General features: G+C 39.1%; 1 protein-coding gene and 1 gene segment (V, D, J or C); both read left to right on the top strand.

The window, feature by feature from the left end:
• The first annotated feature begins 494 nt into the window (after window positions 1-494).
• LOC114551745 (Ig heavy chain V region 5A-like) lies at window positions 495-8,356 on the top strand. The segment is given in 3 exon segments: window positions 495-561; window positions 659-904; window positions 8,283-8,356. Coding segments are annotated over 3 exon segments (351 nt in total).
• On the top strand, window positions 5,193-27,980 carry LOC114551742 (immunoglobulin gamma-1 heavy chain). The gene is made up of 7 exons (XM_028572704.1): window positions 5,193-5,361; window positions 5,459-5,759; window positions 22,376-22,386; window positions 23,777-23,824; window positions 26,667-26,963; window positions 27,183-27,482; window positions 27,637-27,980. Exons 1-7 carry the CDS (start codon window positions 5,319-5,321, stop codon window positions 27,978-27,980), a joined length of 1,344 nt encoding a protein of 447 aa, XP_028428505.1. The 5' UTR covers window positions 5,193-5,318.

Raw genomic sequence — 27,980 nt, 5'->3', positions numbered from 1 at the left:
ACCTCATTCACAGAGTAAGCTTCAGTTCAACATCATCACCACACTCAGAGAAACAGTCTCAATAACACTGTTTCATACAGACATGTTTTATTGCAGCTCCCCCAGATGTTGTTGAAGCAGACATTAAATATTCTGTTGATCTGAGTGTAAATGTAAATCTGTTTGTTTTACATGTCTGACTTGTGTTAGAAGTTTTGTGAAGAATTAATAAAAATAAATTTAAATTTGTGTTAACTTTACCGTGATAATAATTACATTGTCTTTCAGAATCAGAATCAGAATACTTTATTGATCCACTCAGGGAAATTATTTAGTTGCAGTGTCAAAATACATGTTCATAACACAATTCCAAGCATTTACAACTTGTGGCAGGACAGTCCATCCTTCTTTTATAGCCTGTCAGTGTCCTTCTCTATGCAAAGTGAACTTCCTCACAGTCTGCTATAAAGACTTGATATCATGCTGTCAGTTGCAGCAGAAGAAGAGAAGCTCCCATCAGATCACCATCAATAGCAACCATGTTCTCTGTAGCTCTGCTGCTGCTGCTGGCTGCTGGATCCTGTGAGTCTCACTGAGGCAGAGACACTGACAGTATGATCACAGCACACTGTTCACTGTTATTACACTGATTCAATACTCAACATGTTTTCCTCCACAGGTGTGAAGTGTGAACAGTTGACCCAGCCAGCCTCTGTGACTGTGCAGCCAGGTCAACGTCTGACCATCACCTGTCAGGTCTCTTATTCTGTTAGTGGCTATCGCACAGCTTGGATCAGACAGCCTGCAGGGAAAGGACTGGAGTGGATTGGAAGTGGACGTGTTGGATACACAACATACTACAAAGATTCACTGAAGAACAAGTTCAGTATCGACTTAGAGACTTCCAGCAACACAGTGACTCTAAATGGACAGAATGTGCAGCCTGAAGACACTGCTGTGTATTACTGTGCCAGAGAGCCACAGTAACACAAACCATCAGTAGACCTGAACAAAAACCCCTCAGAGCCTGAACACTTGTAACATGAAGCCACCAGAGGAGGAGCCCTCAGACCACTAATGGTTTCAACACCAGCTCACTGTTACAGTAAAGAGAGAAACAGACACAACACAAATGTTTTTTAATTAATCAATTGAAATACTCTGACTTAACAATCAGTGATACATCATTGTATGAATATATAACCCTTCAAGTGATGGAAAAGAAATCTGTGATTTAACTACAGTATGAATTATTCCTCAAAAAGTCAGTTTCTCTTCCATAATATTTTTATTTACTTTTCATTAACAATGTACTGTGTTTGTAAGAGATTCAACCAATTTCTCTTTTTTTATATTCAAAAACAACACCTGAACATTTCATCTCCATTTTTATTTATTCAAATATGTTTTGGTCAGCTGATTTACTATCGTCAGTATGTAAATCAGCCTCTTTGTGTGTTGCCTCATAAAGAAGTGAAGTGTGTGTGTGTGTCAGTGAGAGACAGAAGAGCTGACATCAGTTCAGCTTCAACATCAACATGTTCTCTGTAGCTCTGATACTGCTGCTGGCTGCTGGATCCTGTGAGGAGCTTTCAGTGGATTCACTCTAATACACACATTAGAAACCCTGAATAGTCAGATGAATGATGGAGATAATGTTGATTTGTGTTTCCACAGGTGTGAACAGTATTGATCTCATCCAGACAGACTCAATGGTTGTGCAGCCTGGACAGTCTCTGACCATCAGCTGTCAGGTCTCTGGTTATTCTTTGACTGATGACAGCTATGCAACAGGTTGGATCAGACAGAGTGAAGGAAAACCAATGGACTGGATTTCCCATCAGTGGGGTGGAGGAAACTTTTACCAAAATAATGCTCTGAAGAACAAGTTCAGCTACAGCAGAGACACTTCTGCTCTAACAGTGACTCTAAAAGGACAGAATGTGCAGCCTGAGGACACAGCTGTGTATTACTGTGTACGTTGCCCCACAGTGATACAAACCACCAACAGACCTGCACAAATACCCAGCATCCAGCATGACTCAACCACACACACATGTTCTAAATGTGAATATTAATAAAGACAGCACTCTCCAATGAGTTAATAAAATTGATGTTTATGGAATTCAATGAATGGTATAAATCATGTTGTGAGGTCTAACATATGTTCCTGTTTCCATGTAACATCTGAAAACTAACTACATTTATACAATATTACACAAAATCATATTGATAAGTACAAACCATGCATGTTATAATGACAAAGCCAGATGATAATAAAGCAATTTTCAGAAATGCTTTTAATTTTAGTGATCAGACTAAAACTGTAGTTTATGTTATTGTGAATCTCATTTGCTTCCTATTATGTTTAAAGTGACTAATGAGAAACAGAGCCTTGATAACAAGATAAATCATGATTTAATAAATGTAATTAAACTTTGTATGTTAATGTGCCAGATTCCATTTGTGTATAAGGTCTCTGGTTATTCTCTGACTGATAACAGCTATGCAACAGGTTGGATCAGACAGAGTGAAGGAAAACCAATGGACTGGATTTCCCATCAGTGGGGTGGAGGAGACTTTTACCAAAATAATGCTCTGAAGAACAAGTTCAGCTACAGCAGAGACACTTCTGCTCTAACAGTGACTCTAAAAGGACAGAATGTGCAGCCTGAGGACACAGCTGTGTATTACTGTGTACGTCGGTCCACAGTGATACAAACCACCAACAGACCTGCACAAATACCCAGCAACCAGCATGACTCAACCACACACAGCACCCTCTAATGAGTTAATAAAATTAATGTTCATGGAATTCAATGAATGGTATTAATTGTGTTGTAAAGCATATGAAAGATAAGAAAAACATTTTTCCTGTTTTCATGTAACATCTGATAACTAAACATTGATATTAGGGCTGCCAAATGATTATTTTTTTTAATCGCTGAATTTCTATAGTTAATCACATGTTTTATCACATGATTAAAATTCTATTATTTTGCATTTCAAAACTGTTTTTAAGTACATATTAACAATGGAAAGCAATTATTACCAGTGTATCTTGATTGGGAATCAAATGAATGCAAAGAAAGTTACTTTATGAACTTGACTTTAAGATTTGTATTTGTTTATTATTTATTTACTGTAAACAAAAGAAGAAAAAAGAAAAAGGGTACTAAACAACAGTCAGCAACTTGTTTATTGTTAAGGCCATGGTAAAAATGAAAGATTTAATTATAATGTAATAACTATAACAATAACATATTTCACCAGTAAATTGCTGTTGAACGACAAAAACAACCACCAGATGGGAAAAGGGTATTTTACAATTACTGTGAATTCACCATGAGGCTACTTGTTTTGTGAACGCACCGTCTGTGTTGTTTAATTCTGACAACGGTAGCTGCTGCGCTGCAGAGCAGACTGTTACGTCCCGGTGTTGGAATCCTCTACAGTGAAATACAGTCACACTTTACACTGTTTAATGTTAGCTGTCAGCATTTTAACCGTGTTTAAGCTGCTAGCTAAATGTAGGCTAACGTTACCTGCTGTCAGGTGTAGTGTAATGTCAGGCACCGAAATGAGGCACCGAAATATTTGTTATTTTTCGGTCTTGTTAGTACCGTTTAGGTCGGAACGTTTCGGTTCCCAACCCTACTTACCAGAGTTGACATAGTGTGCAGTAACTTCTAAATCATTTTGATTACTCACTGACGTCCAGTGATCACCGGTTGATGAGACAGCGTTTGCACTTTGGTTTCAGTAACAGGTCAGCGAGTAGCACTCTCCAAAATAGTGCTGTGCCTGAGCCCATTAGCATCAACCTGAGTCACGTTAACTATATGCTTAGCTCGTAGGTGGTAGCTCAAGGTGGTGCTTCAATGATATTTTAATTCGGCTTTACGCAACGTGCATGGCTTTCGACTTGTCTGCGAGCCGTCCGGGAGTTTTGGAAAATAAAAAGCGCCACTCAGAATTGTGTTGCTGCTGTCTTTCTCCATCATGCCTGCAGCCTGCAGCAGGAGGATGTGTTACGAGGAAGTATGGCAGCTTGATGATGAGTAATGGTGCGGCTGTGGTGTCAGAGCAACAATGCTGCAGGGTCAAAATAGTAGCCTGTTAGGCACGACGTGAAGCCGAGTGAATTGAAAAAATAATTTAATAAATTGCGGCAAGCGATTAATGCGATTAAGAAAAATGAATGCGTTATGCTCGGCCCTTAATGGCAACGCGATTAATGCGTTAATGCTGACAGCCCTAATTAATACACAAAGTCATATTCATAAGTACAAACCATGCATGTTATAATGACATGAGATGATAATAAATCAAGTTTGCTCATATATGTTGGTGATCAGACTAAAACTTTTTATATATATTATTGTGAATGATCTAATGTGCTGCCCATTACCCTGCCCATTACGCATTTATGCATGATATATCCAGTATATGGATGGCCCACCAAATGCTGCTGAGCAGAATAAATAAATACATATAAGTGGAATTGAATAACTTGAAAATAATCTTCATCATTAAAAAAAAATCATAAATTACCAATATTATGAAAGATAAATAAATCATTTTTTCCAGAGATGTGTTGAGTTTCTGTTTGAGGAGGAGGATTCAATGCAAATCTCTGACCTCTTCCATCTCTACATATGTGTTGCAGAGTGAAGGACAGACACTAAATCACTGACATACACGCTGTAGACTGGACAGAGACAACTGGCTTTAACAATGATCAGACCTGATTATTTGGTTGTTTTTCTAATCCTGTCATTTAACTGGGAAGATAAGAACAATAATTGTTTTTTCTGATAAACCTCATTCACAGAGTAAGCTTCAGTTCAACATCATCACCACACTCAGAGAAACAGTCTCAATAACACTTTTTCATTCAGACATGTTTTATTGCAGCTCCCCCAGATGTTGTTGAAGCAGACATTAAATATTCTGTTGATCTGAGTGTAAATGTAAATCTGTTTGTTTCACATGTCTGACTTGTATTAGAAGTTTTGTGAAGAATTAATAAAAATAAATTTCAATTTGTGTTAACTTTACCGTGATAATAATTACATCGTCTTTCAGAATCAGAATCAGACTACTTTATTGATCCACTCAGGGAAATTATTTAGTTGCAGTGTCAAAACACATGTTCATAACACAATTCCAAGCATTTACAACTTGTTGCAGGACAGTCCATCCTTCTTTTATAGCCTGTCAGTGTCCTTCTCTATGCAAAGTGAACTTCCTCACAGTCTGCTATAAAGACTTGATATCATGCTGTCAGTTGCAGCAGAAGAAGAGAAGCTCCCATCAGATCACCTTCAATAGCAACCATGTTCTCTGTAGCTCTGCTGCTGCTGCTGGCTGCTGGATCCTGTGAGTCTCACTGAGGCAGAGACACTGACAGTATGATCACAGCACACTGTTCACTGGTATTACACTGATTCAATACTCAACATGTTTTCCTCCACAGGTGTGAAGTGTGAACAGTTGACCCAGCCAGCCTCTGTGACGGTGCAGCCAGGTCAACGTCTGACCATCACCTGTCAGGTCTCTTATTCTCTCAGCAGCTACAACACAGCTTGGATCAGACAGCCTGCAGGGAAAGGACTGGAGTGGATTGGAATGAAACATACTGGAGCTTCATACTACAAAGATTCCCTGAAGAACAAGTTCAGTATCGACTTAGAGACTTCTAGCAAGACAGTGACTCTAAATGGACAGAATGTGCAGCCTGAAGACACTGCTGTGTATTACTGTGCAAGAGAGCCACAGTAACACAAACCATCAGTAGACCTGAACAAAAACCCCTCAGAGCCTGAACACTTGTAACATGAAGCCACCAGAGGAGGAGCCCTAAGACCACTAATGGTTTCAACACCAGCTCACTGTTACAGTAACAATCTAAAATGTGTTTGTCAGAGAACCAATTTCCACAATTCCACCACTACCCCTAGTCTTGTCAAGAGAACCATCTGGAAGGGCTTTGAAACTGAACTTGCCATTCAAAACTCTTTTCTTTATCCATTTCTGCTCAAGGCTTGTTTCTGCTAGCCACCCACAACATTACTGTGCATCGCTTCCTGGTATCCAAAAAAATATAGAGTGTCCTAAGGCGCTAATTACAAAACACGCGTGCATTAATCCTACATCAAAAACAACTAGTGTTGTTAACAGCGTTTGCGTTAACTCTTTATTATGGCGTTAACTTTGACTGCCCTAGTTTAAATACTTGGAGGTTTCAATCACTGATATATCATTGTCTGTACTCCCACAACATAGACTGAATTAGACTTTTTGAAAGTGTTTAACATTAACCTTATTTAAGTAATTAAAAATAAATACAGCTGAAATTTCTTCAAAAGTTGAATATTGTGCTCTTACTTTTACTAGTTTAAAAATCAATGTTTGGTCTAATAATATTTGACATAAGCTTATTCTAATGAAAATTAGTAATTCTTTCAGAAATAACTTTAGGAGAGATGAGATGTTGTTTACCTATCTCAAGCTGACAAGGTGATTTACCTACTACATAAAATTAAAGCTATTTATATTATACATCTTATATTATTCCATAATTGGTACATTGCGTTGGACAAACCTGAGAGTAAATAAACATATTCAAATGTTACAAAGTGACTTACTGTAAAATCTGTAAAAACTGTTTATTATTGTGCTCGAGACCGACAGTGACTGGAGTTGGTTGAGCAGCTGTACAAAATCCTACAGTACTCATTCTTTCAGGCTGGTAGTGCACATGTTTGAAATATTTTTCTTAAAATGTATATATTTAAACATTTTGTATTAAATTTTCGTTGTTTTCAGGTTGTTAAGTTCTTTCATATTCTGTAATTTTATTTTCATATATGTTTTTATTATGAATTAATAATTCTCCATGCATTATATACAAACTTAAAAACACATTAAAACACAATAAAGAAAAATCCTGCAGTACTCATTATTTCAAGCTGGTAGTGCATAAGTTTGAAATATTTGTCAAAATGTATATATTTAAACATTTTACATTATATTACATAACCTGAAAACATGTTTGTTGTTTTCAGGTTAAGTTGTTTTATGTTTTATAATTTTACGTTCATTTATGTTGAAAACACATTAAAAACACAATAAAGATTACTCATCGATACAAGGTCCAAAGCCAGCCCAACAATCTGGTTGCTGAAATTAAACTTCTACAAATACTTTACATTTCTACAAAGTAAGACACAATTATGTCTGTAAATTATATGATGTGAAATCTATGAGAATGAAAAATAATGTTACTGTTTCTTTTATAAAATCACTAGAGGACAGTCAGGGTCTAGTTTCTCTCTCCTCTGTTACTAAAAGGAGAAACTTAGATCTGCTGTTGTCATTGATCTTAACTGACTGATACTCAAACTCTGAAATGATTCATATTGCTCTGTAATAAAATCAGTAGATAAATAAGAATATGTCACTCTTTCCTACTGTAATTTCATTAAAATAATTTCTAAGAGATAACCGCTGAAATTGGAGATGTGTGATGACAGCATTTAACATAATTGTTAACATATAATGTGAATTTACTTGTATTGTTTACAGAGATAACCATTTTATATAAAAACGATTAATGTTTGAAGAAAGTATAAGAATATAGTCATTAAGGAATTGTTGTGTATTGACACTGAATGTCTAGAAAATAAGGGATGACAATATTGGCAGTTTAATGCAATAAAATTATCTGTATCTGGATATGAAGAAAACAAAATAGACTGAATATTTTCACTCTGCAGATATAATAACACTGAACAAACTCTTCTATTGACTCCAGTTAGACTAACATTGATGCTTCATATGTTTGATTTTATGCAAACTCAGTGACCTTCCTTGTTTCTCAGCTATAAAAACATCACATCAGGCTGTCAGTGGAGTTCACAGCACGTCAGTTTCAACATAAACCATGTTCTCTGGAGCTCTGCTGCTGCTGTTGGCAGCTGGATGTGAATCTCTCTGGATTTGTTCAAGTCAACAGTTCTTCTTTTGCAGTATAACTTGATACTTTGTTACAAAACATTTCCTTTTTTAACAGGTGTGAAGTGTGAACAGTTGACCCAGCCAGCTTCTGTGACAGGTCAACGTCTGACCATCACCTGTCAGGTCTCTTATTCTCTCAGCAGCTACTACACAGCTTGGATCAGACAGCCTGCAGGGAAAGGGCTGGAGTGTATTGGAATGAAACATACCTCAGCTTCATACTACAAAGATTCCCTGAAGAACAAGTTCAGTATCGACTTCCAGCAAGACAGTGACTCTAAATGGACAGAATGTGCAGCCTGAAGACACTGCTGTGTATTACTGTGCCAGAGAGCCACAGTAACACAAACCATCAGTAGACCTGAACAAAAACCCCTCAGAGCCTGAACACTTGTAACATGAAGCCACCAGAGGAGGAGCCCTCAGACCACTAATGGTTTCAACACCAGCTCACTGTTACAGCAAGGAGAGAAACACAGTCTTAGGTTCATAATAGAATGTAACATTAACAGTACAATTAATCAATTTAAATATTCTGACATAACAATCAGTGATACATTATTGAATATATGTATATGTATATATATATATATATATATATATATATATATATATATATATATATATATATATTTTTAAGTGATGGAATAAATTCAGTGATTTAACTACAGTATAAATGAATAGTTTCTCTTCCATCATATCATTATTTACTTTTCATTAACAATCAAACATATGTTTGTCAGAGATTCAGGTTTCACCTTCTCTTTATGTGAGAACACCTGAACATTTCATCTCCATTTTGAGTTATTCAAATATACTTTAGTCAGCTGATTTACTATCATCAGTATGTAAATCAGCCTCCTTGTGTGTTGCCTCATAAAGAAGTGAAGTGTGTGTGTGTCAGTGAGAGACAGAAGAGCTGACATCAGTTCAGCTTCAACATCAACATGTTCTCTGTAGCTCTGATACTGCTGCTGGCTGCTGGATCCTGTGAGGAGCTTTCAGTGGATTCACTCTAATACACACATTAGAAACACTGAATAGTCAGATGAATGATGGAGATAATGTTGATTTGTGTTTCCACAGGTGTGAACAGTATTGATCTCATCCAGACAGACTCAATGGTTGTGCAGCCTGGACAGTCTCTGACCATCAGCTGTCAGGTCTCTGGTTATTCTTTGACTGATGACAGCTATGCAACAGGTTGGATCAGACAGAGTGAAGGAGGTGGCTTTTACCAAAGTAATGACTTGCACAAATACGTAACAACCAGCAAGACTCAACCACACACACATGTTCTAAATGTGAACATTAATAAAGACAGCACTCTCTAATGAGTTGATCAATTTAATGGTTGTGGAATTCAATAAATGGTATTTATCGAGTTGTAAAGCCTATAAAAGATGAGAAACACATTTTTCATGTAACGTCTTATAACTAACTACATTTAAACAGTAGCTACATCTCTTCACAAATACACAGTCATATGCATAAGTACAAAGCATGTATATTATAATGACATAATGAGATGATAATAAAGCAATTTCCAGAAACGCGGGTAGATGTTGGTGATCAGATTAAAACTTTTGTTTATTTATATTATTGTTAATACTTTGTACTGCCCATTACGCTCAAAGTGACTAATGAGAAACAGAGCATTCATTCCAAGATGAATCATATTTTAATAACCCTTGTTTTTTTAACGTGTCTAACAGTCAGTGTCTAACATTTTACACAAATGAAAACATGTCAGACAAACATTAAAACAGCTGACTTGGAGGGTTGACCCCTGCACATTCATTTCCTAGTTTCATTAAATATCTCCAGTCCAGATGTTTCCTCCCTGTGAGGAGGAGTCGATGCAAAACTCAGATATCTTCACCTCTACTTATCTGAGTGCAGAGAGGAGGAAAGAGAACAGTGGACACACAGTTTAACATGATGGACTATAGGACAGGACTGCTGCTTTTAACTATCTGCTGGGCAGGTGAAAATTTTCACTGATCTTGATTAAACATAGTTTTGAATTGTGTAACAACGAAATTCATGTGATGTATTTTTTTTTTATATCTTGACAGGTGTTGATGGTCAGACTCTGACAGAATCAGAACCAGCGGTTAAAAGACCTGGAGAATCCCACAGATTGACCTGTACAACATCTGGATTCACACTCAGCGGCTACTACATGGCCTGGGTCAGACAGGCTCCTGGAAAAGGACTGGAGTGGATTGCCTTGAATGATAACGGTGGTAGCACCAAATACTACTCTCAGTCAGTTCAAGGCCGGTTTACCATCTCCAGAGACAACAGCAGAGAGCAGCTTTATCTGCAGATGAACAGTCTGAAGACTGAAGATTCTGCTGTTTATTATTGTGCTCGAGACCCACAGTGACTGGAGTTGGTTGAGCAGCTGTACAAAATCCTACAGTATTCTTACTGGGCTGAGGAAGCCAAATAATGAAGATGATATATGAATGTAATATTTATTTCATCATATATTTTTTATTTTATTTTTATTTTTCCCTAAATTTTACATTAGAAATCATTTTTAGACCCTTTTTTTCTTCATTATATAACATCCTGCTTTCCTGAGAAATATTACTCAACATTAAACACTGTTAAAGTCTGTAGCTAGGGGTATCAGGACATAAACATAAAACCAGGTGTAATTGGTATTTGAAAGGATATTTATTTTGGAATCAGGCAAAATAGAACAAAAGAGCTTACAAAATGAAAAATGGGTCGATGGGTGCTGTGGAAATCAACAACAGAATATAACAAAAAAAGATCCTCAAAAGGAAGACTATGACTACTATTCACTTATAAGAAAACAAAAGGTTAAACAAAAATCATCTCTAACTAAGGTACTTTACAAAACAAAACACAATACTCACAGCACCCCTGAACCTAATGTGACTGAACACGACAAACATGTTAAATGCAAAGAAGGAATCAGTTTTTAACTCAAGCCTTGGCCCACTGCCTCACTCTCACAAACATTTTCACAAATTAATCTGGTCTGACAGCTGCCCTCAGCTGCAACCAATCAGGCCAGTTGTGGCATTTCCGCACCAATCAGCTTCCTCCTCCAGGAACTGGGCGGGACTTCCTCTGTCTATCCAATCCTCAGCATGGGATGACACAGCCTGCTTTGCATCTCACAAATCACTAAATTAATACACATTCTAAACACACACGAGGATGCCGACGGTAGCCGTAACACACAAAAACACGATGAAGATCACTTGTTGGTAAAAGTGCCAAAAACAAAACGATCTGGTTGCTTAAATGAAACTACTTCAACTCCTGCAGTAAGAAACATTTCTTGTCTTTCCTCATCCTCCCTGGGCTGATAAACTCTGCACTGTCTCACATGACTGATGTCCTCAGGTCAAGTCATTAAAAATGAGACAACACAGACATTTGAGTATGATTGTTGTATGACTGGCTTTTAAGAATTCTGAAAAAATCATGTATAAATATTTTTGACATAACCACACACATATGAAGGTAAAATATTTTCATTGTTACAGAAGAGTAACTTGTAAATGGATGAACTGCAATAGTTTTCATCTTTTTTAACGTATTTAGTTTTTTGCATTTTGTCAGGTTTCAGTTCCTGAGCAGCTGTTTACTCCTCAATAGTTTTAATTGTATCTGATACTCAATGAATGAGTTGTTGCAGAAACAAGCCCAGCGTGAAACAATAAAGCAAAAGCTGTCAGATAAATGTAGTGCAGTAAACATTACAACATTTCCCTCTGAGGTGTTGAGGAGTACAAGTATGAAGTAGCAGCAGGGGCGATTCTAGGATCAGATCTTTAGGGGGGCTCAGCCCCTAATGAGAATGTGACACAGATATAGTGCATGCAAAAGTGTTAATCTGTGCCATGAAATTACCAACTTCTTCACAACAGCACTCCTGCTCTTCCTCTGACAGACAGAGACTCAGCCAAAGGGCCAAAATTATAATGTATTCTCATGTAAACTATTTATGTCAGCACACACATGTATATATATATATATGTATCCCATTTACAAATATGAATATATAGTTCTACTGGTATGCTTCCTAGTGACATTAATGCAAAAAGAAAAAACTATTGCACCTGTGTGTGCATGGTTATAATTCTGAAGTGCAAAATAGTGCAGGCTACAGCACAAATATTTCCATCCATAGATAAGAATAATCAAGTCTAACCTCTGAATTAATTTTCAAAGTGCACCAGATTGATGCATTTAAACATTAAAATAGACAACATTTTCTTACAGGGGAGCATGCCCATGGACCCCCTAAAAAAAGACTGTAAGTCAGTTTCATCATTACTTAAAAACAACAACAACACACACTATTATCAGAATCAGTCAACTGTGGGAATGAGTGTGGAGATTAAGAATGCTGGTGAGCTAAGAGGGGGCCTGGTCATATAGAAGAAATGTGAGCAAAGAGAAAACTATTTAAATCAGCGAGCAGCTGAGTTCTCAAAGTCTGTTAAGGACTTCAGAGGAGTGTACACTGTTATCCCGAATTAGTTGACTTTTGAAATTTGTTTAGAAACCTGTTGCCTTAAACCATCTAAGTTTTTACACAAGGTGAAACTTAACAGGTCAAGTTGTATTAACACAGAGCGGTAAGTTGATGCATTAGTCGTCATTAATAAAAATCTTTAGTAAACATTAATTATTTTTTCTGGAGGAATGTTGTTAAGCACGTTAAGTTAAAGCTTTAGTGTGTAACTTTTCAGTGGTTCCCAAACCTTTTCACATCAAGGACCCCTACACTGACACAAATTAGACCACTGACCCCCATTTGATAAGATTCTGTTCCCGGATCCCCCATCTGATCTTCTCTTTGTTTTACTACAGAAAGCGTTTAAACCCATGACCCAAATAGTTATACATTCTGTCATTGTTTATGAACTTCTGTCATTGTCTGTACTTGGATGAAAATAGAGTAAAAATAAACAAATCCCCCTTTTGCTGGGACCCCCTTAAACACCCTCAAGGACCCCTGTGGGTCAATACTTCATTGTTGTTCTCTCACTCGCGCCAAAAGCGAAAAAACTCTTCTGTGATTGGACATTGCGGCTTGTGGAATTGTGGGACTTTTTTTTTAACAATGAGCAGTGAGACGAAAAAAGATCACAGTAGGTCATAATAGCTACTCGCACACTACTCGTAAATGATATCTCTGGATCACACATTTATTTGCAGGGGCAAATGTGAGTGAAATACTCGCACTGTAAAGCTCTGCCTGTGTGTGTAATTTATATATATTTTTTTATGTTTACAGTAAAATACCTTGTTTCCAGGCCTTTAATGTTTCTTCGTGTTTTTGTCTTAATTGTTCTGTTCTTAAAATAATCACACATCACAAGCAGCAGGTAAAGTCCATCTATGATGTTCCCTTTTAAACCTGTAGAGGGAGGTCTATGCAAACTCTTCCTTCTTTATAAACACACCAACAGCAGCTGTAGAATCATTAGAGGCAGAACAACTGACAGTTTCATTCATATCAGAAAGACTTTGATCAGACATCAGTTCATTGCAGAGTTTGATGGGAAATATGATTGTCTGGGGTTTATTTTTTGTAGTTGCTATTAATGGTGAGGAAATCATTTTTGCAGTTACAAAGCAAAACAATTTATTTTTTTAAATGCTTAATATTTTCAAGTGTGATGGATGATAATCATTTCTTTCCTTACAGGAGTTTGGAGTGAGATCAAACTGGACCAGTCTTCCTCTGAGGTGAAAAGACCTGGAGAGACGGTGAAGATGTCATGTATTACTTCTGGTCATAGCGAATATATTCACTGGATACGACAGAGACCAGGAGAAGCTCTGGAGTGGATTGGGAGGATGAACACAGGTTCAAACTCTGCTAGCTATGCCAGCTCCTTTCAGAGCCGTTCCATCATGACTGAAGATGTTCCCAGCAGCACTCAGTACCTCGAGGTCCAGAGCCTGACAGCAGCAGATTCTGCCGTTTACTTCTGTGCTCGAACACACAGTGACTGAAGACAGTGGAGCAGCTGCACAGAAACCTCCACAGATATGTATAGTGATCATAATAACATCTGGGTTTTCTAATCAGCAGCATATACATGTGTTTATATATTAGACAAATTAAATATGTTATATATACATTGTCTGCAAGTGAAACAAGCTGCAGAAGCTTTGGGTGAGTTGATAATATGGGTATATCCAACATACTGCATAAACATACTATTAGAATAGATTAAGAATCAAAGACAATTTACTCATTTGATGTAATCATTCATTATCCAATTATTGGGAGGCTGTTGCTTCTTTAAATCAATGCTACCACTTCTCATGTTTTGAAGAAGGAGCAAAGTCCTCAGTTTGTTGGGAAATAATGTAAAACTGCAACAAATAGTTACCAGTTTATTGGGCTCGTCTCTTTAATACAATGCAATCTAGTATGACCCAATATTTTTTACAATGACTGGTTATAATGTAGTTTATAATGATCTGGTCTACAAATATTGACCTGAATAATTTGTACCTGTACAACAAAAAGTACAATTCTGCTCTACCTTGTCAGCATTGCCCGATAAAAACCAAAGATTAGCTGTTAAGAGCATTCAATCACCCCCTGTCAGTTGCTGGTATATATTGACATGATTTCTGCTTCAATTTTGGCTGGGATCTTAATATAAGACATATTCAACTTAATTGAAACGTCAGACAAAAATGTATTGTTTTGACTTGAAAACCATTCACTTTTCATTCATCCATCAACTATACTGTGGTGACCCACAAGTAAGACTGAAAGAGACATTCACCAAGGGACTGTACGTTTAAGGGAGAGGTATTATGATATATGAGTTCCGGATTAACGTGGTGTGTGGCTGCTGTTGTTCTCACTCGCTGTACAGTGTTATATACTTATTGAAGTGGAGAGTAAAGTTGACTCAAGGCATCTCTGTCTCTTGTCTCCTCACTTATTGCACTCCACATTGGTGACCCCGACGCAAGTTGGATATGGCTGAATCATGTCGAACAACAACGGTGGTGAGAATGCTGCTGCTGCGGCGCTATCTACGCTGCCACCATCAAGTTACCGGACTTTTGGCAGCATAGCCCACGGCGTGGTTTCAACACATCGAGGCACAGTTCCAGCTGAGAGGAATAACGCAGGATGTTAAAAAGTATTTCCACGTGGTATCGGCCTTAGATGCCTCAACGACAGCCAGGGCTAAGGCTCCTCCGGCTAATGGCAAGTACGACGCACTCAAAACATTCCTGTTGAAACTCTTTGAACTGTCGGTTACTGGAGAAAGCAGACCGCCTGCTGTCCCTGAACGGCCTTGGTGACAGAAGATGTGGTGTTTGACGCAGCCAACACTACACTCTTCTGCGACGTCCACTGGCCAACCGCGCCCCGTGGTACCTGCTGGCTGGAGGCGTAAGGTTTTTGACGCCATACACAGACTTTCCCACCCGGGGGTGAAGGCCTCTACCAAGCTGGTGGGGGCCAAGTTTGTCTGGCCTGGCCTGCGGAGGGATGTCAGGGCCTGGGCTGCTGCCTGTGTGGCGTGCCAGCGCGCAAAGGTGACTCGTCATACCAAGGCCCCTTTGGCACCTTTCAAAGTGCCTGAGAGACATTTTGATCATGTGAATGTGGACATGGTGGGCCCACTTCCACCCTTCCGTGCTTACACCTACCTCCTCACCATGGTGGACAGGAACACCAGGTGGCCAGAAGTGGTTCCCCTGTCCTCCACTACGGCAGCTGAGGTGGCCCGGGCATTCATTATGGCTTGGGTGGCCCATTTCGGCACACCATCCAACCTCTCCTCGGACAGAGGTCCACAGTTCACATTGGAGCTTTGGACTGCCGTCGCCGAGGTCCTGGGGGTAAAGGTCCATCGTACCATGGCCTATAACCCACAGAGAAACGGACTTTGCGAGCGATTCCATCATGAAGGCCGCGCTAAGGGCCAACCTTACGGGCGGCGACTGGGCTGACCGCCTCCCATGGGTTATGCTTGACCTTTGCCCTGCCCCCAAGGAGGATCTTCAAGCTTGATCGGCCGAGCTGGTGTACGGCCAGCCTCTGCGCGTCCCGGGGGAGTTTCTTCCGGATGCCACGGCCCCGTGGTCAGTTGCCTCCCATCGTGCTGTGTCCCGGGACGTTGCCAACGCTTTTGTTCCCATTCCAACGTCTCACCATGGCCTCCTTCAGTCCTACGTTCCCAAGGATTTACAGCAAAGTACGTCTTCATCCGCCACAATGGCCATCGTACCTCGCTGCGGCCCCCCTACGATGGGCCCTTCCGTGTCCTGGTGGGAGGGTCTAAGAACTTCATTTTGGATATGGGGGGCAGGCCTGAGTGGGTGGCTATAGACCGTCTCAAGCCTGCTCATGTGGATATTGGCGAACCGCTTCCGCTGGCCCAGCCCCCACGGTGAGGGCGCCCCCTGCGGCGGCCTCTGCCCCTGCCCTGCTCCCCGCCCGTTGCCCTTCTCCTGTTAAGCGCAGCCGTTATGGCCACCTGGTCCGCCCCCCTACACGTTGACCTTTCTAGGGACTGTTATGAGCTGGACTGTTCTGTTTTGCACTAGCGAATAGTGTCCTATGTTCTCTTTGGGGTACTGGTTCGGTCTGGCCCTGTTATTATGGGTGAATTCTGGAGGGGCCTGTGTGTTGACCCACAAGTAAGACTGAAAGAGACATTCACTAAAGGGACTGTACCTTTAAGGGAGAGATGTTATGATATATGTGTTCCGGATTAACGTAGTGTGTGGCCGCTGTTGTTCTCACTTGCTGTACAGTGTTATATACTTATTGAAGTGGAGAGTAAAGTTGACTCAACGCATCTCCGTCTCTTGTCTCCTCACTTATTGCACTCCACAATACCCTCTTATTCTTGAGAGTCATTGGCAGCTGGAGCCAATCCCAGGTGACATTGGGGCGAGAGGCGACGTACATCGTGGACAGGTTGCCAATCAATCACAGGGCTCATTTACATTACATTTTCACCAAACTGAATGCCAAGCCTAATCTAGTGGTATCCTCCCTGTGAGAAGGAGTCAATGCAAAACTCAGATATCTTCCACCTCTACTTATCTGAGTGCAGAGAGGAGGACAGAGAACAGTGGACACACAGTTTAACATGATGGACTATAGGACAGGACTGCTGGTTTTAACTATCTGCTGGGCAGGTGAAGATTTTCATCAATATTATTTTAATGTTATGATAATATGTCTTTATTGTTTGCATGTTTATTTTCTTTTAACAGGTGTTGATGGTTAGACTAACCAAGTATTTAAAATGGTTCCCAAACAATTTGAGGTGGACATTTGTTTGAAAGCTTCTTTTCTGCACAATTTGATGGTCAACACTGGACATTTTAAGTTTCAGAAGTCCCTTACAACTTCAGATGTGCGATTGCGACTTACAATAACTTACAAAGATACATAACAGCTACACCACAGGATTTACCCCATTATACTTCATCAACAGGAATAGATAGGTCAAACAGCAAACAGCCAGCCACAAATAGTCTATAAACAAAGCATCAGGCTGTCTTTGAGATTTCACATGAACAATGGTTAATAATAATAATAATACATAAGTTTTATATAGTGCTTTACATGGAACTCAAAGACGCTTTACAAACAAAAGAAACAAACAAACAAACAAATGAACAAGATGAGTGATTATTGTAAATTATGGATAGGCCAGTTGAAAAAAATGAGTTTTGAGCAGTTAAAGTTCTCAGGCTACCGAAGAATACCATAATTCCTCCGTTCAATTAGACCTTAGCGACGCACCCCAAGCTTCCATCCTTAACAAACAGCCATGTATATATATGGGCTCTTCCAGTCTCTCCACTGCTGGCTGTTCCAATTTAATGGGAGAGAGGAGAAAGAGGGGTTAGGATCATCTTCAGCCAGAGAGGACATTATTTCTTCAGCTTCTTCTTGCGTTGTCACCCCGGTGGGAGATGTGCTAACAGGGCTTGCAACAGGTGAATTAGTCGTGCTATTAACATCATCGCTACACAATTTCTTAGTAAAACCAAAATGAATTAAACTGCCTTGTTTTATTTTTGCCATGGCTATATGATGCTAACTGTAGAATGGATTTCAAGGACTTTAATGGCCTCCAACGTTTATATTTTTTCTACAAATCTTTGAGGTAACCTGTACTAAACATGAGTTGAATTTGCACCGCAGCGCCGCCATGCCTTGATGCTCATACCAAGAATAGCATTTATAGTTATCTTTATTGAAGTGAATTAGGTTCAAATCGCCGACATGCATGAATGAATTATATTTTTGCAGTTTTACACATTATAATCCACGATGATCACATTACACAAAACTGAAATTGCATGTCAAAATGACACATTGTCAATATTTTTAGAGACCCCCCAAAATTTCACAAATCACATTTTTAGGGGAGCCCATGTCTTATTAAGGGTAGCCGAGCTCCCCCTAGCTCCCCCGTAGTTCACACCCTGGAACTGCAACCAGTTCAGAAGCCGGAAGTATCAAGAGAGTGGAACTTCTTCCCTTATTAGAAATTCTTTGAACATACTATTACGACAAAACAATACAGGGGTGACTCAGGTGAGTAGACAATAAAAGGGGGCACTTAGATGTTAAGAGTCTGAAACAAGGAGACTCTGCAGTTTATTATAGTATTATATTATTATTGTGTATTTATGTCATCAGTTTATTTCAATTGATGTTTTTTATCCTCTTGACAGGTGATGATGGTCAGAATCTGAACCAGTGATTAAAAGACCTGGAGAATCCCACAGATTGACCTGTACAACATCTGGATTCACATTCAGCAGCTACCCTATGAACTGGGTCAGACAGGCTCCTGGAAAAGGACTGGAGTGGATCGCTTTTGTACACACAGGCAGTTCTCATCTCTATTACTCCCAGTCAGTCCAGGGGAGATTCACCATCTCCAGAGATGACTCCAGCAGTAAAGTCTATCTGCAAATGAACAGTCTGAAGACCGAGGACACAGCAGTGTATTACTGTGCACGAGAGACACAGTGAGAGATGATAATATGACATATGACAAAAACTACTTCCTCTATTTACAATCACCACTGGGATCATATAGTTGACTCAGTATTACTTTTCAGTCATACTGCTGATAAGTACACAAGTACCACAAATAAATGCATGAAGATCATGCAAAAATCAACATTTTGGTAGCATTTAAAATAAAAAGCTTCCACAAGTTTCTTTCATGAAAATGACAGAATGACTGTGGTGGTTGGGGTCGGCTGGCTGTGAGTTTTCTGTTTTGTTCGCTATTCTCTATTTTGTTTGTTTTCGCCTCCTCTGTGTTTTTCTGTTGGCCTGCCTCTCTCTCTGCCTACTCTGCTCTCCCCCTCCCACTGCTGTTGCCAGCTGATTGAGCGCACCTGGTTACCATCCCATCATCACCTTCTCCCGCTGCACACATCTGCCTCTCATCTGCAATCAAGACCTGTATTTCTACCCCGGCTCAACAGACCATCTCCCCTTGATCGTTGCTCCAGTCACCCTGGTGAAACTCTAAGCTAACACACTCTTTCAGAAGCGCATGTTCTTTTCTGATCTGCTGCCTAAACGCTAACTCACTCTGTGTCTCTTTCCTCAGTTTCCATCTCTGGCCGTTGTCTCCAGTCAGCTGACTTTACCTCACAGACCCCGGCACCCTGCTCCAGCCTCTCCTCGCCTCCTCAGCTCTCTAGTCCCAGTGTCTCCCCCCTCGGCTCCTCTGCTACGATTTCCCTGCGTTCCCCTGTGTATCCAGCCCCAGTACCTCTCCCGCAGCTCCCCAGTCGCAACTTGAGGCCTACACTTCAGTGATGCACCTTCGCACCTGGAAATTAAACCCTCTCATGTAATGTGGCTTAAACAAACTTCAACGTTAAACGCTGATCCAGTTTTAAATGTTTTATTACCACGAGTTTACAGAAGTCTCTGCTGATGAGTGTGACCTTTGCTGAGACACACCCACCAAACGAGAGGAAACCTCTCAAACATGTCTGTCTGTCGTCAAATTAATTAAGTGGTTTTCTTAATTTGCTTGCGTTTTGTCTATTTGCATGTGTTTTCTTAAGTTGCGGGGCGTTTGGCCCTGTCTTGCATAAAAAAGTCTCAGAAGTGAATTTAGTAATTAGACCCCTGGCGATCTGCATGACCTAGAAAACTAACTTCACCTCAGGTCAGTGTTGTAGCCACAGCAAATGTTGGGGCGTGACAAAGACTAGGAGTTGAGGCGTTGACGTCAACTTTTAGCTTTGAGATTTGCCCGTTTTCAGCAGCGGTTTCAAATTGTGAGATTTGCAGAGGAAAGGGGTGTCAGTGGGATTTTGAGGTTCTATGTATGTCCTATTTACATCCAAACTGTCGTTTTTCAACTATGACAAGGTAAAATCTGTTTTGCGTTCGATCACCCCTTTGACTAAATTGAAAACAAAAGGGAAAAGAAAAAACTTAATCAACCAAATTGATGTAGGGAGCCAAACCCCTCCGCTGCATTCACCCGTTCAAAACAATGGCTCATATGAAACAGGTGTCTCACACATTTGCCCAGTAGCCGTGAAGACAAGACAGTCGTACAGCAATCGCTTAAAATTGCTACAATACTCAGAATTGTAATTTTTAAGGAATTTAATTTCTAGGCAAAACCGCAGCCAGTGGGTGGCCGCTATGCGGCTATGACGATCTCCAGCTGTACCAGCCCGGTTCCTATTATTTATAGAAAATAATAGTTAAAACAAAATAATACTGAAGAATAAATCCTACACCATTTAGCCTACATACCGATCAAGCAGCGTTTACATCAACCCGAAGGAGGCAGCTTCCAGCGGGCAAATCACACAGCAAACTCTGATATCCACTTTATTTGAAGGTAATCTACAAGCGTTCAATACATAGTAAAATAATGGCAGCTGATAACAGTGGACTGACTGAGTCTGAACCAGTGGTAAAGCGCCCTGGAGAATAGCAGATAGCAATGCTGATAGCTGGATCAGGCAAGCTGAAGGAAAAGGACTTGAGTGGGTTGCCTACATTTCTGCTGGAAGTGTAGGCAATAAAGCTTATTCAACGTCTGTGCAGAATCGCTTCACCATATCCAGAGACAACAACGTGGACCAGCTGTATCTGCAGATGAACAGCCTGACAACTGAAGACTCTGCTGTTTATTATTGTGCTCGAGAGCCACAGTGATACAGGAAGCCACGGAGCTGTACACAAACCACTGCAGATGTCACTGACTTATAGTTAGGGAGTGAGGAGTTGCAGCGTCCGCCTGTCACAAAGCCACAAGTGGGGAAGTGACAAGACTGTGGGTGAATGGGGTTTTTGGATACTTCTTTCTTTTTCTCTCTCTCCTCTGCTCGTCTTGTTTTTCCCTCACAGTGCAGTGTGTGGGCCGGCCTCTCCTGGGATGACGCGCAGCTGCAGGCAATTCCTAATTACTCACCTGTTTCCCGTGGCTCATCAGTGCACTGTTCGGCGCCGGATTAAGTCATGTCATGGATCGCCTGTGTTTTTTCGTTGTGTTCTGGACCTGCCTGTTGACGCCACACTTCAGCTTCCACTCCTTCCATTCGTGCCACGTCATCCCTGCCTGTGTCCACTGCCTGCTCTGTTGCCCGAGAGGAGTTTTTTGTTGTTTTTTCCACTTTTCGAATAAGTTGTTACAAATCTCCGAACTGTCTGTTTTGTCTGCTTTTGCGTTCAAGCCGCAAAAAACCTGACAGCTTCTCTTCGTAGTCGTCCGATTCATCTACCAGATAATCAATAATATAATAAAAGTAGAGAGGCAGGCCAGTACAGCCCGATCCGGTTAGGGAGAGGTCTAAGCCGACCAGGCTCCTCTCCTTAACCTGTCTCTCTTAATTATGCTGTTATAGTTTTAGATGGGTGACTTCCTTTTGATACACTGAGCTTCTCTCTTCTCTACCTTTTTATTTGTTTCCATTTGTGTGCATTCTTCTACCAGAAATGCTTGTTACTAACCCAGCGCTGGTCCTTATGTTTTTTTTTTTCGCAAAGCATATTTCCTTGAATTAGGATGGCACCAAGATCTTGGTTGCAGCTTGGTCTATGGTCCTGCTACACCCTGCTACGCTCTGTGGTGTCCTGCAGTGTCCTGCTACATCCACCCATGCTCTGCTGTGCCACGCTACATCCTGTTAACGCCCTGCAGTGCCCTGCTATGACATGAACTACTACGACTACCATTTGTAGTCACTGTTCAATTATCTTTATTATGACTATTCTTGCCACTGTTCATCACACCCCCAACTGGCACCGTCAGACACCGCCTACCAAGAGCCTGGGTCTGCCGAGGTTTCTTCCTAAAGAATTTATTACTAGAATTGTTGGGGCTTTGTAAATTATAGTGTGGTCTAGCTCTATCTGTAAAGTGTCTCGAGATAACTCTTATGATTTGATACTATAAATAAAATTGAATTGATAGAAAGTGCAAGTTTAAATACCCCATAATTGACAGTATTGGATGCATTTCCCCACACTATGCTTTTGTCACAACTTTCCCTAAACGGAAACAAAAAGTGGAGTTCACACACCATCAGGATTATCATCTCTTATATGAGGCTGAGCTGTAAGAACAATAACAAAAAAATTATCTGAGTCTTTCCTGACCTCTCACTACTGATGGCTTGCCAAAAGGTCCAAATAATAAAAAATAATTCATTAGTGCTTTGATGTTAAGATTTGTATTCATCAATTTTACAATAGCGTCATTTCATTTCACCACATGACAATAATTAAATAGTCTATTGTTTTTTTTCATTTAACTGTGTTTTGTTCTGGGTTCTTCAAGTCCAGTAACAAGCTTTATGTTTACAAGCTCCCAGTATTTCTCAAATATCTTATAAAACATTTTAATATTTTTTACAGCAAACATTTAGAACCAATATAGCTTTTTATTTTTTTTTACTATTATAGATTATTCAGTGCCACAGTTCAACACATTTTCATGAACAGTTTTATCCAAGATTATGGTCTGAATAAAAGGATGTTGGCCAACTTTTATTGGCATGGTGTTCTATCAATATATTGTTTTTTTTTAAATGTTAAAAAAAAATTGATTTTCATATTCAAATACATATACAAATCACGTCATGTTATATCAATGATAAATAAAACAAAACAAAATTGAATTTAAAAATATGTTTAATGGAAAACACAATCTAACCAAACTTTCAACCTTAAATATAGTTATGTTGATTAGAATATTTTCTTTTATTCTTACCCACTGCTGATAATACAGGCCCTCTTCCCTCAAGTGCAGGAAAGAAGTGAAGAAGTGTTTAGTTTTTGTATTAGGGTTTATCATAGTGATACATGGGTGGGTGGGTATGCACTGACATATAGATCCATACAAAAACCTAAGAGCAATAATCTAATGCTCTCCCATTCTTGTGATGAAAAAAAAAGCTCAGGACTGAATATTTCCTAATGAAATATGAGGTAACTACTATGTTTATCATTTTTAATGAGAGATTTGTGGTTAAAAGTTAGTAAATTAGTAGTTTAAAGTCAGAGTTGGTGCACAGACGCAATTGTCATCTTGCAGTAAATCTTAACTTTAAGAGCTGATTAAGAATCAGCACAAAACACATGCTCCCAGGATGACATCAGGGGATAATGCTGATCAGGATGTATGTGTTCTTTAGTCACGTTATGAGGTTTTCACACATTATTTTTGGTATGTCAGGTTTTTGTTCCAGCAGTGAGTGGAGATGCAACACTGTGATGCTTTCGACTACTTGGGCCGTGGGACCGTAGTCACAGTAATAGGTAAGTCACATATAAACAATATATTTTTAGTCAGAAGATTATTTTTTAACTTTATAATGTGACTATTGGTGCTAGAGAAGTTTAAGTTATAGTCCTATATTTAGGTTTATATTGATATTGGACACACTAGAAAACAGAGCAGACAGATGTTTTTAACGCAGCTGTTTCTTAGAAAGCATTTGAAAAAGTTCTTAATGCAGATGGTGGTTTGAGTTAATCTTGTAATTGATTCAGCTGGATTGTAATTGGTGTTGATACATGTTTGCATCTTTTTATTCACATTATTATTCAATACATGTTGTAATACCGTGGATATTAATCACCATACCACACCGTACCTGAATATCTTAGAGAAAAAGTTACCGTAAATCTGAACATAGGAGAAAATATTTTATTCATGCATTTAATTACTGGGTCAGTATGTGTTTCAATTAAACAACTGAACAAATATATATTTAAGTACCTACTATTACATAGTATGTACTATCTATTTATAGTTTCATTTGAAACACCAAAGCGATGACTGACTTTTAAAAGACCGTATGCATCATTTGCATTGTAGGTTCAAATGTTAGTAATGTCTTTTAGTTTTAGAGGAATTCTTTTTCATCAAGAGATTTTTAATTCTTCCAGACAACTTTTCTAGGTTTTCAGATTTAGCGTTAAACCAAAAGGAGCAAATAATGCTCATTAAAAATCATATTTTATGTTAATAATTTTACTATTTTAAAAGTCTTCATTCCAAAAAACAGTGTAGTGGTTTGTATTTGATATGTTGTATTAACACACTCAGCTCGTCCGTCTGAACAGATCATGTTTGGCTTTTGAAAAAAAGATCAATTGTCTTTATCTTTCTTGTGCAAACTGTGAACAGTCATAGTTGCTAGTGTGCATTGTGTTAACATTATTATTTAATCACTATTTATTCCTTTATAAGTTACTATTAAATATATATGTTTAAAAGATTAAGATGAACCAGACACAATGGTAAAGAACTATTTAGGTTCAAGTTTGGGAAATGTTCAAATTCTCCAACAATGAGCGGCATTTTAATATTCACAATAATGCTGATTTTGCAGTCGCAGCTGATAGTTGTAACGATAACAAAAAGCATTTTTAATATTAGACCTGAGTTTTAAAAAGGTATTGAGTTAGTTTAAAATTTTATGGTTATATCACCAGTTAAAGATATTTGTATCATTATTTATTTAATATTTATTGATTTAACTTTGGGTCTCTATACTTCAATTAAGTGGTTTAACAATTCAACCAATCATTGGCTTTTAGATTAACAATTGATTATCTGTGATAATGTATGCACATTTGTATTCATAGGATTTTAAACTTAAAAAATCTCCTTTTCGAAAGATTTTAAAACGGTTCCCTTTGGTTCTGTGCAAAACAATTAACTGTTGGTTGTGTTGCACACACCTTCCACCCAAAGAGTATACCAGCCATGGCAAAAATGCTTTAAATTGATACATTACATTTCACAAAACAGTGCGGTATTAAACATTAGTGCTATTGTATAAGCTCCGATCCAGCCTGTTTGTCTGTGCGCTGAACAGAAAAAAGAAAAAAAATCAATAGGACATTATTTATTTATTATTTATTATTAATTTATGTTTTTATGGGGGTGGTGATGGCGCAGTGGATATGACACATGCCTTTGGTGTGGGAGATCTGGGTTCAATTCCCACTACAATACATCAACCAATGTGTCCCTGAGCAAGACACTTAACCCCTAGTTGCTCCAGAGGCATGCGACCTCTGACATACACTACCGGTCAAAAGTTTGGGGTCACTTAGAAATGTGCTTACATAATTGCTAAAGGGTTCTCAACTGTTGTAGAAAGAAGTGGCTGAAGAAATGCTTGAAATCCATGTTTTTTGGTCTAAACGTCATACTCAAATTAAAAGTAGTACAGCTCCCATATACTTTGACACTCAGGGGTATGCCTGATATCATTGGAAAGGAAACATTCTCAAGTTTTTGTTACAAGTGTCAGGGCGATTCTAGGCCTTACTGACACAGAGTTACAGAGGCTAGAATGGAGGTGTTTTATTTCCGTCCAAGTCATACATCTGTAAAGTGATTAGAATACACTGCTGTAAACACATTTGACAGGTGACAGACACCACAGGGCATTAGCCACATGTCTCAGCTTACTACAGAAACAATCCAGACACCAAAAGACTCAAAAAATGGATTTTATATGATTTCTTTCTATAGATATGTCTGTGCGTCTTTTTATTTCCATTTGAAAAGTGCAAAGAAAAAAGCCCAAAAACTACAAAATACAACAATTCTCAAATACACAAACACACCCACATCAATCACCTTTCCAATGATATCAGGCACACCCCTGAGTGTCAAAGTATATGGGAGCTGTACCACTTTTAATTTGGGTATGACGTTTAGACCAAAAAACATGAATTTCAAGCATTTCTTCAGCCACTTCTTTCTACAACAGTTGAGAACCCTTTAGCAATTCTGTAAGCACATAATGTAATCTGAAAACTGCTGTTCTGATTAAAAAAACAATGCAACTGATCTCAGCTGGTATTGTGTCTGGAATGGAGTGGAATGGAAATTTCTAAGTGACCCCAAACTTTTGACCGGTAGTGTATATAGCAATTGTAAGTCGCTTTGGATTAAAGAGTCGTAACGTAACATTTTATTAAAACATTTACTCATTGAAATAATTTCTTTAGGCAGGTGTTCTTGTCCTCAGTTTCATCATGCAATATATTTAAAATTAACCTTTAGACCTTTTGATCATCTGTGATCTTTAATTGACCTTTATTGGTATTTACATGTTTTGACACAACTGTTTCACAGATACTACAACTGCACCGACTCTGTTCCCTTTGGTTCAATGCAAACCTGGGGCTGCAGATAGAATCACTGTTGGCTGTCTTGCACAAGACTTCTACCCAAAGAGTCTTACTTTACAGTGGACCGATTCCAGTGGGAAAAGCCTGGCTACAGCTGTACAATATCCTCCAACTGAGAAAAACAGCAAATATACAGGAGTCAGTTTGCTCACTGTATCAAAATCTGAATGGGATTCATGGAGCTCTTTTACTTGTTCTGTGACTCACCCTGGAACGCCCCCCCCCGTGACACTGTTAAAAAGTATGTGATTTTTTTATATTTATCATGACTCTCTTATGTGGGTCCACCTGCATCATCTTATTAATTTTGTTTTTATAACTAAATGTTCAATAATAATGTCTTTTTCTCATGTTTACCCTCATCAATCCGGTATTTTACATTCAAAATTCTAAAATGAATAATTAGACTGATGCTTGAAAATGGGTATGTTTATTTCAACTCTTTCTTCCACACCCACAGAGGCCTCATATCCTGTCAAAATGGAACTGAACCAACCAAGTCCCAAAGAAATCTTTAGCAACAACCAGGCAAAGTTGAAGTGTATCGTTACTGGACCGGAACAGAATGTTGTAGATCAAATTCAAATCACTTGGAAAATCGATGGATCCCCTGTGACCAACAACATCACACCAACACAGTCGGGAGTCAGCACAATGACTCTTACCCGCACTGAGTGGTACAAAGTCAACAACGTGCGCTGTTCTGCCACAAAAGACGATATGACACCAGTTATTCAAGATCTGACTTTCCACAAAGGAGGTATGTTACTGAGTGTCTTTGATGGAGACAGATTGGTAGAACAGTGACCTGTAAGTCTGGGGTGGCCCCAATTTACACACATGTCATAATCGATGTATAGCAAATGTAAAAGCCTAAATATGAACATCCTTGTTAAACAGAGTATCTCTTTCAGATGGGAGCGAGCCAAAAGTAACAGTCCACATCCTCCCTGATGAGGACATCATTGATGAAGTCACTCTGGTGTGTCTGGTGTCCAATCCGGTGCAGCAAGATTACTACATCGCCTGGTCAGAACATATTGGAACAAACCCCCCCATCTATACTGATGGCATTAACTTCAGCCAAGGGAAGACCCCACAAGGCTACTCAGTTGCAAGTATTTACACCACCACCAAAGACAAGTGGAACAGCTCCATCATGTTCTCCTGCAATGTATGGCCTGGTAGAGGTGAACAGCCTATTAAATCCAGAGATGTGTCTAAGGCCATGAGTAACTCCATGGAATGTGAGAAATAG

This window comes from Perca flavescens, unplaced genomic scaffold (genome assembly GCF_004354835.1).
Source record: "Perca flavescens isolate YP-PL-M2 unplaced genomic scaffold, PFLA_1.0 EPR50_1.1_unplaced_scaf_43, whole genome shotgun sequence".
Lineage (NCBI taxonomy): Eukaryota > Metazoa > Chordata > Actinopteri > Perciformes > Percidae > Perca > Perca flavescens.
The sequence above is the reverse complement of the archived record's forward strand: the minus strand, read 5'-3'. Positions and strand labels throughout refer to the sequence as shown.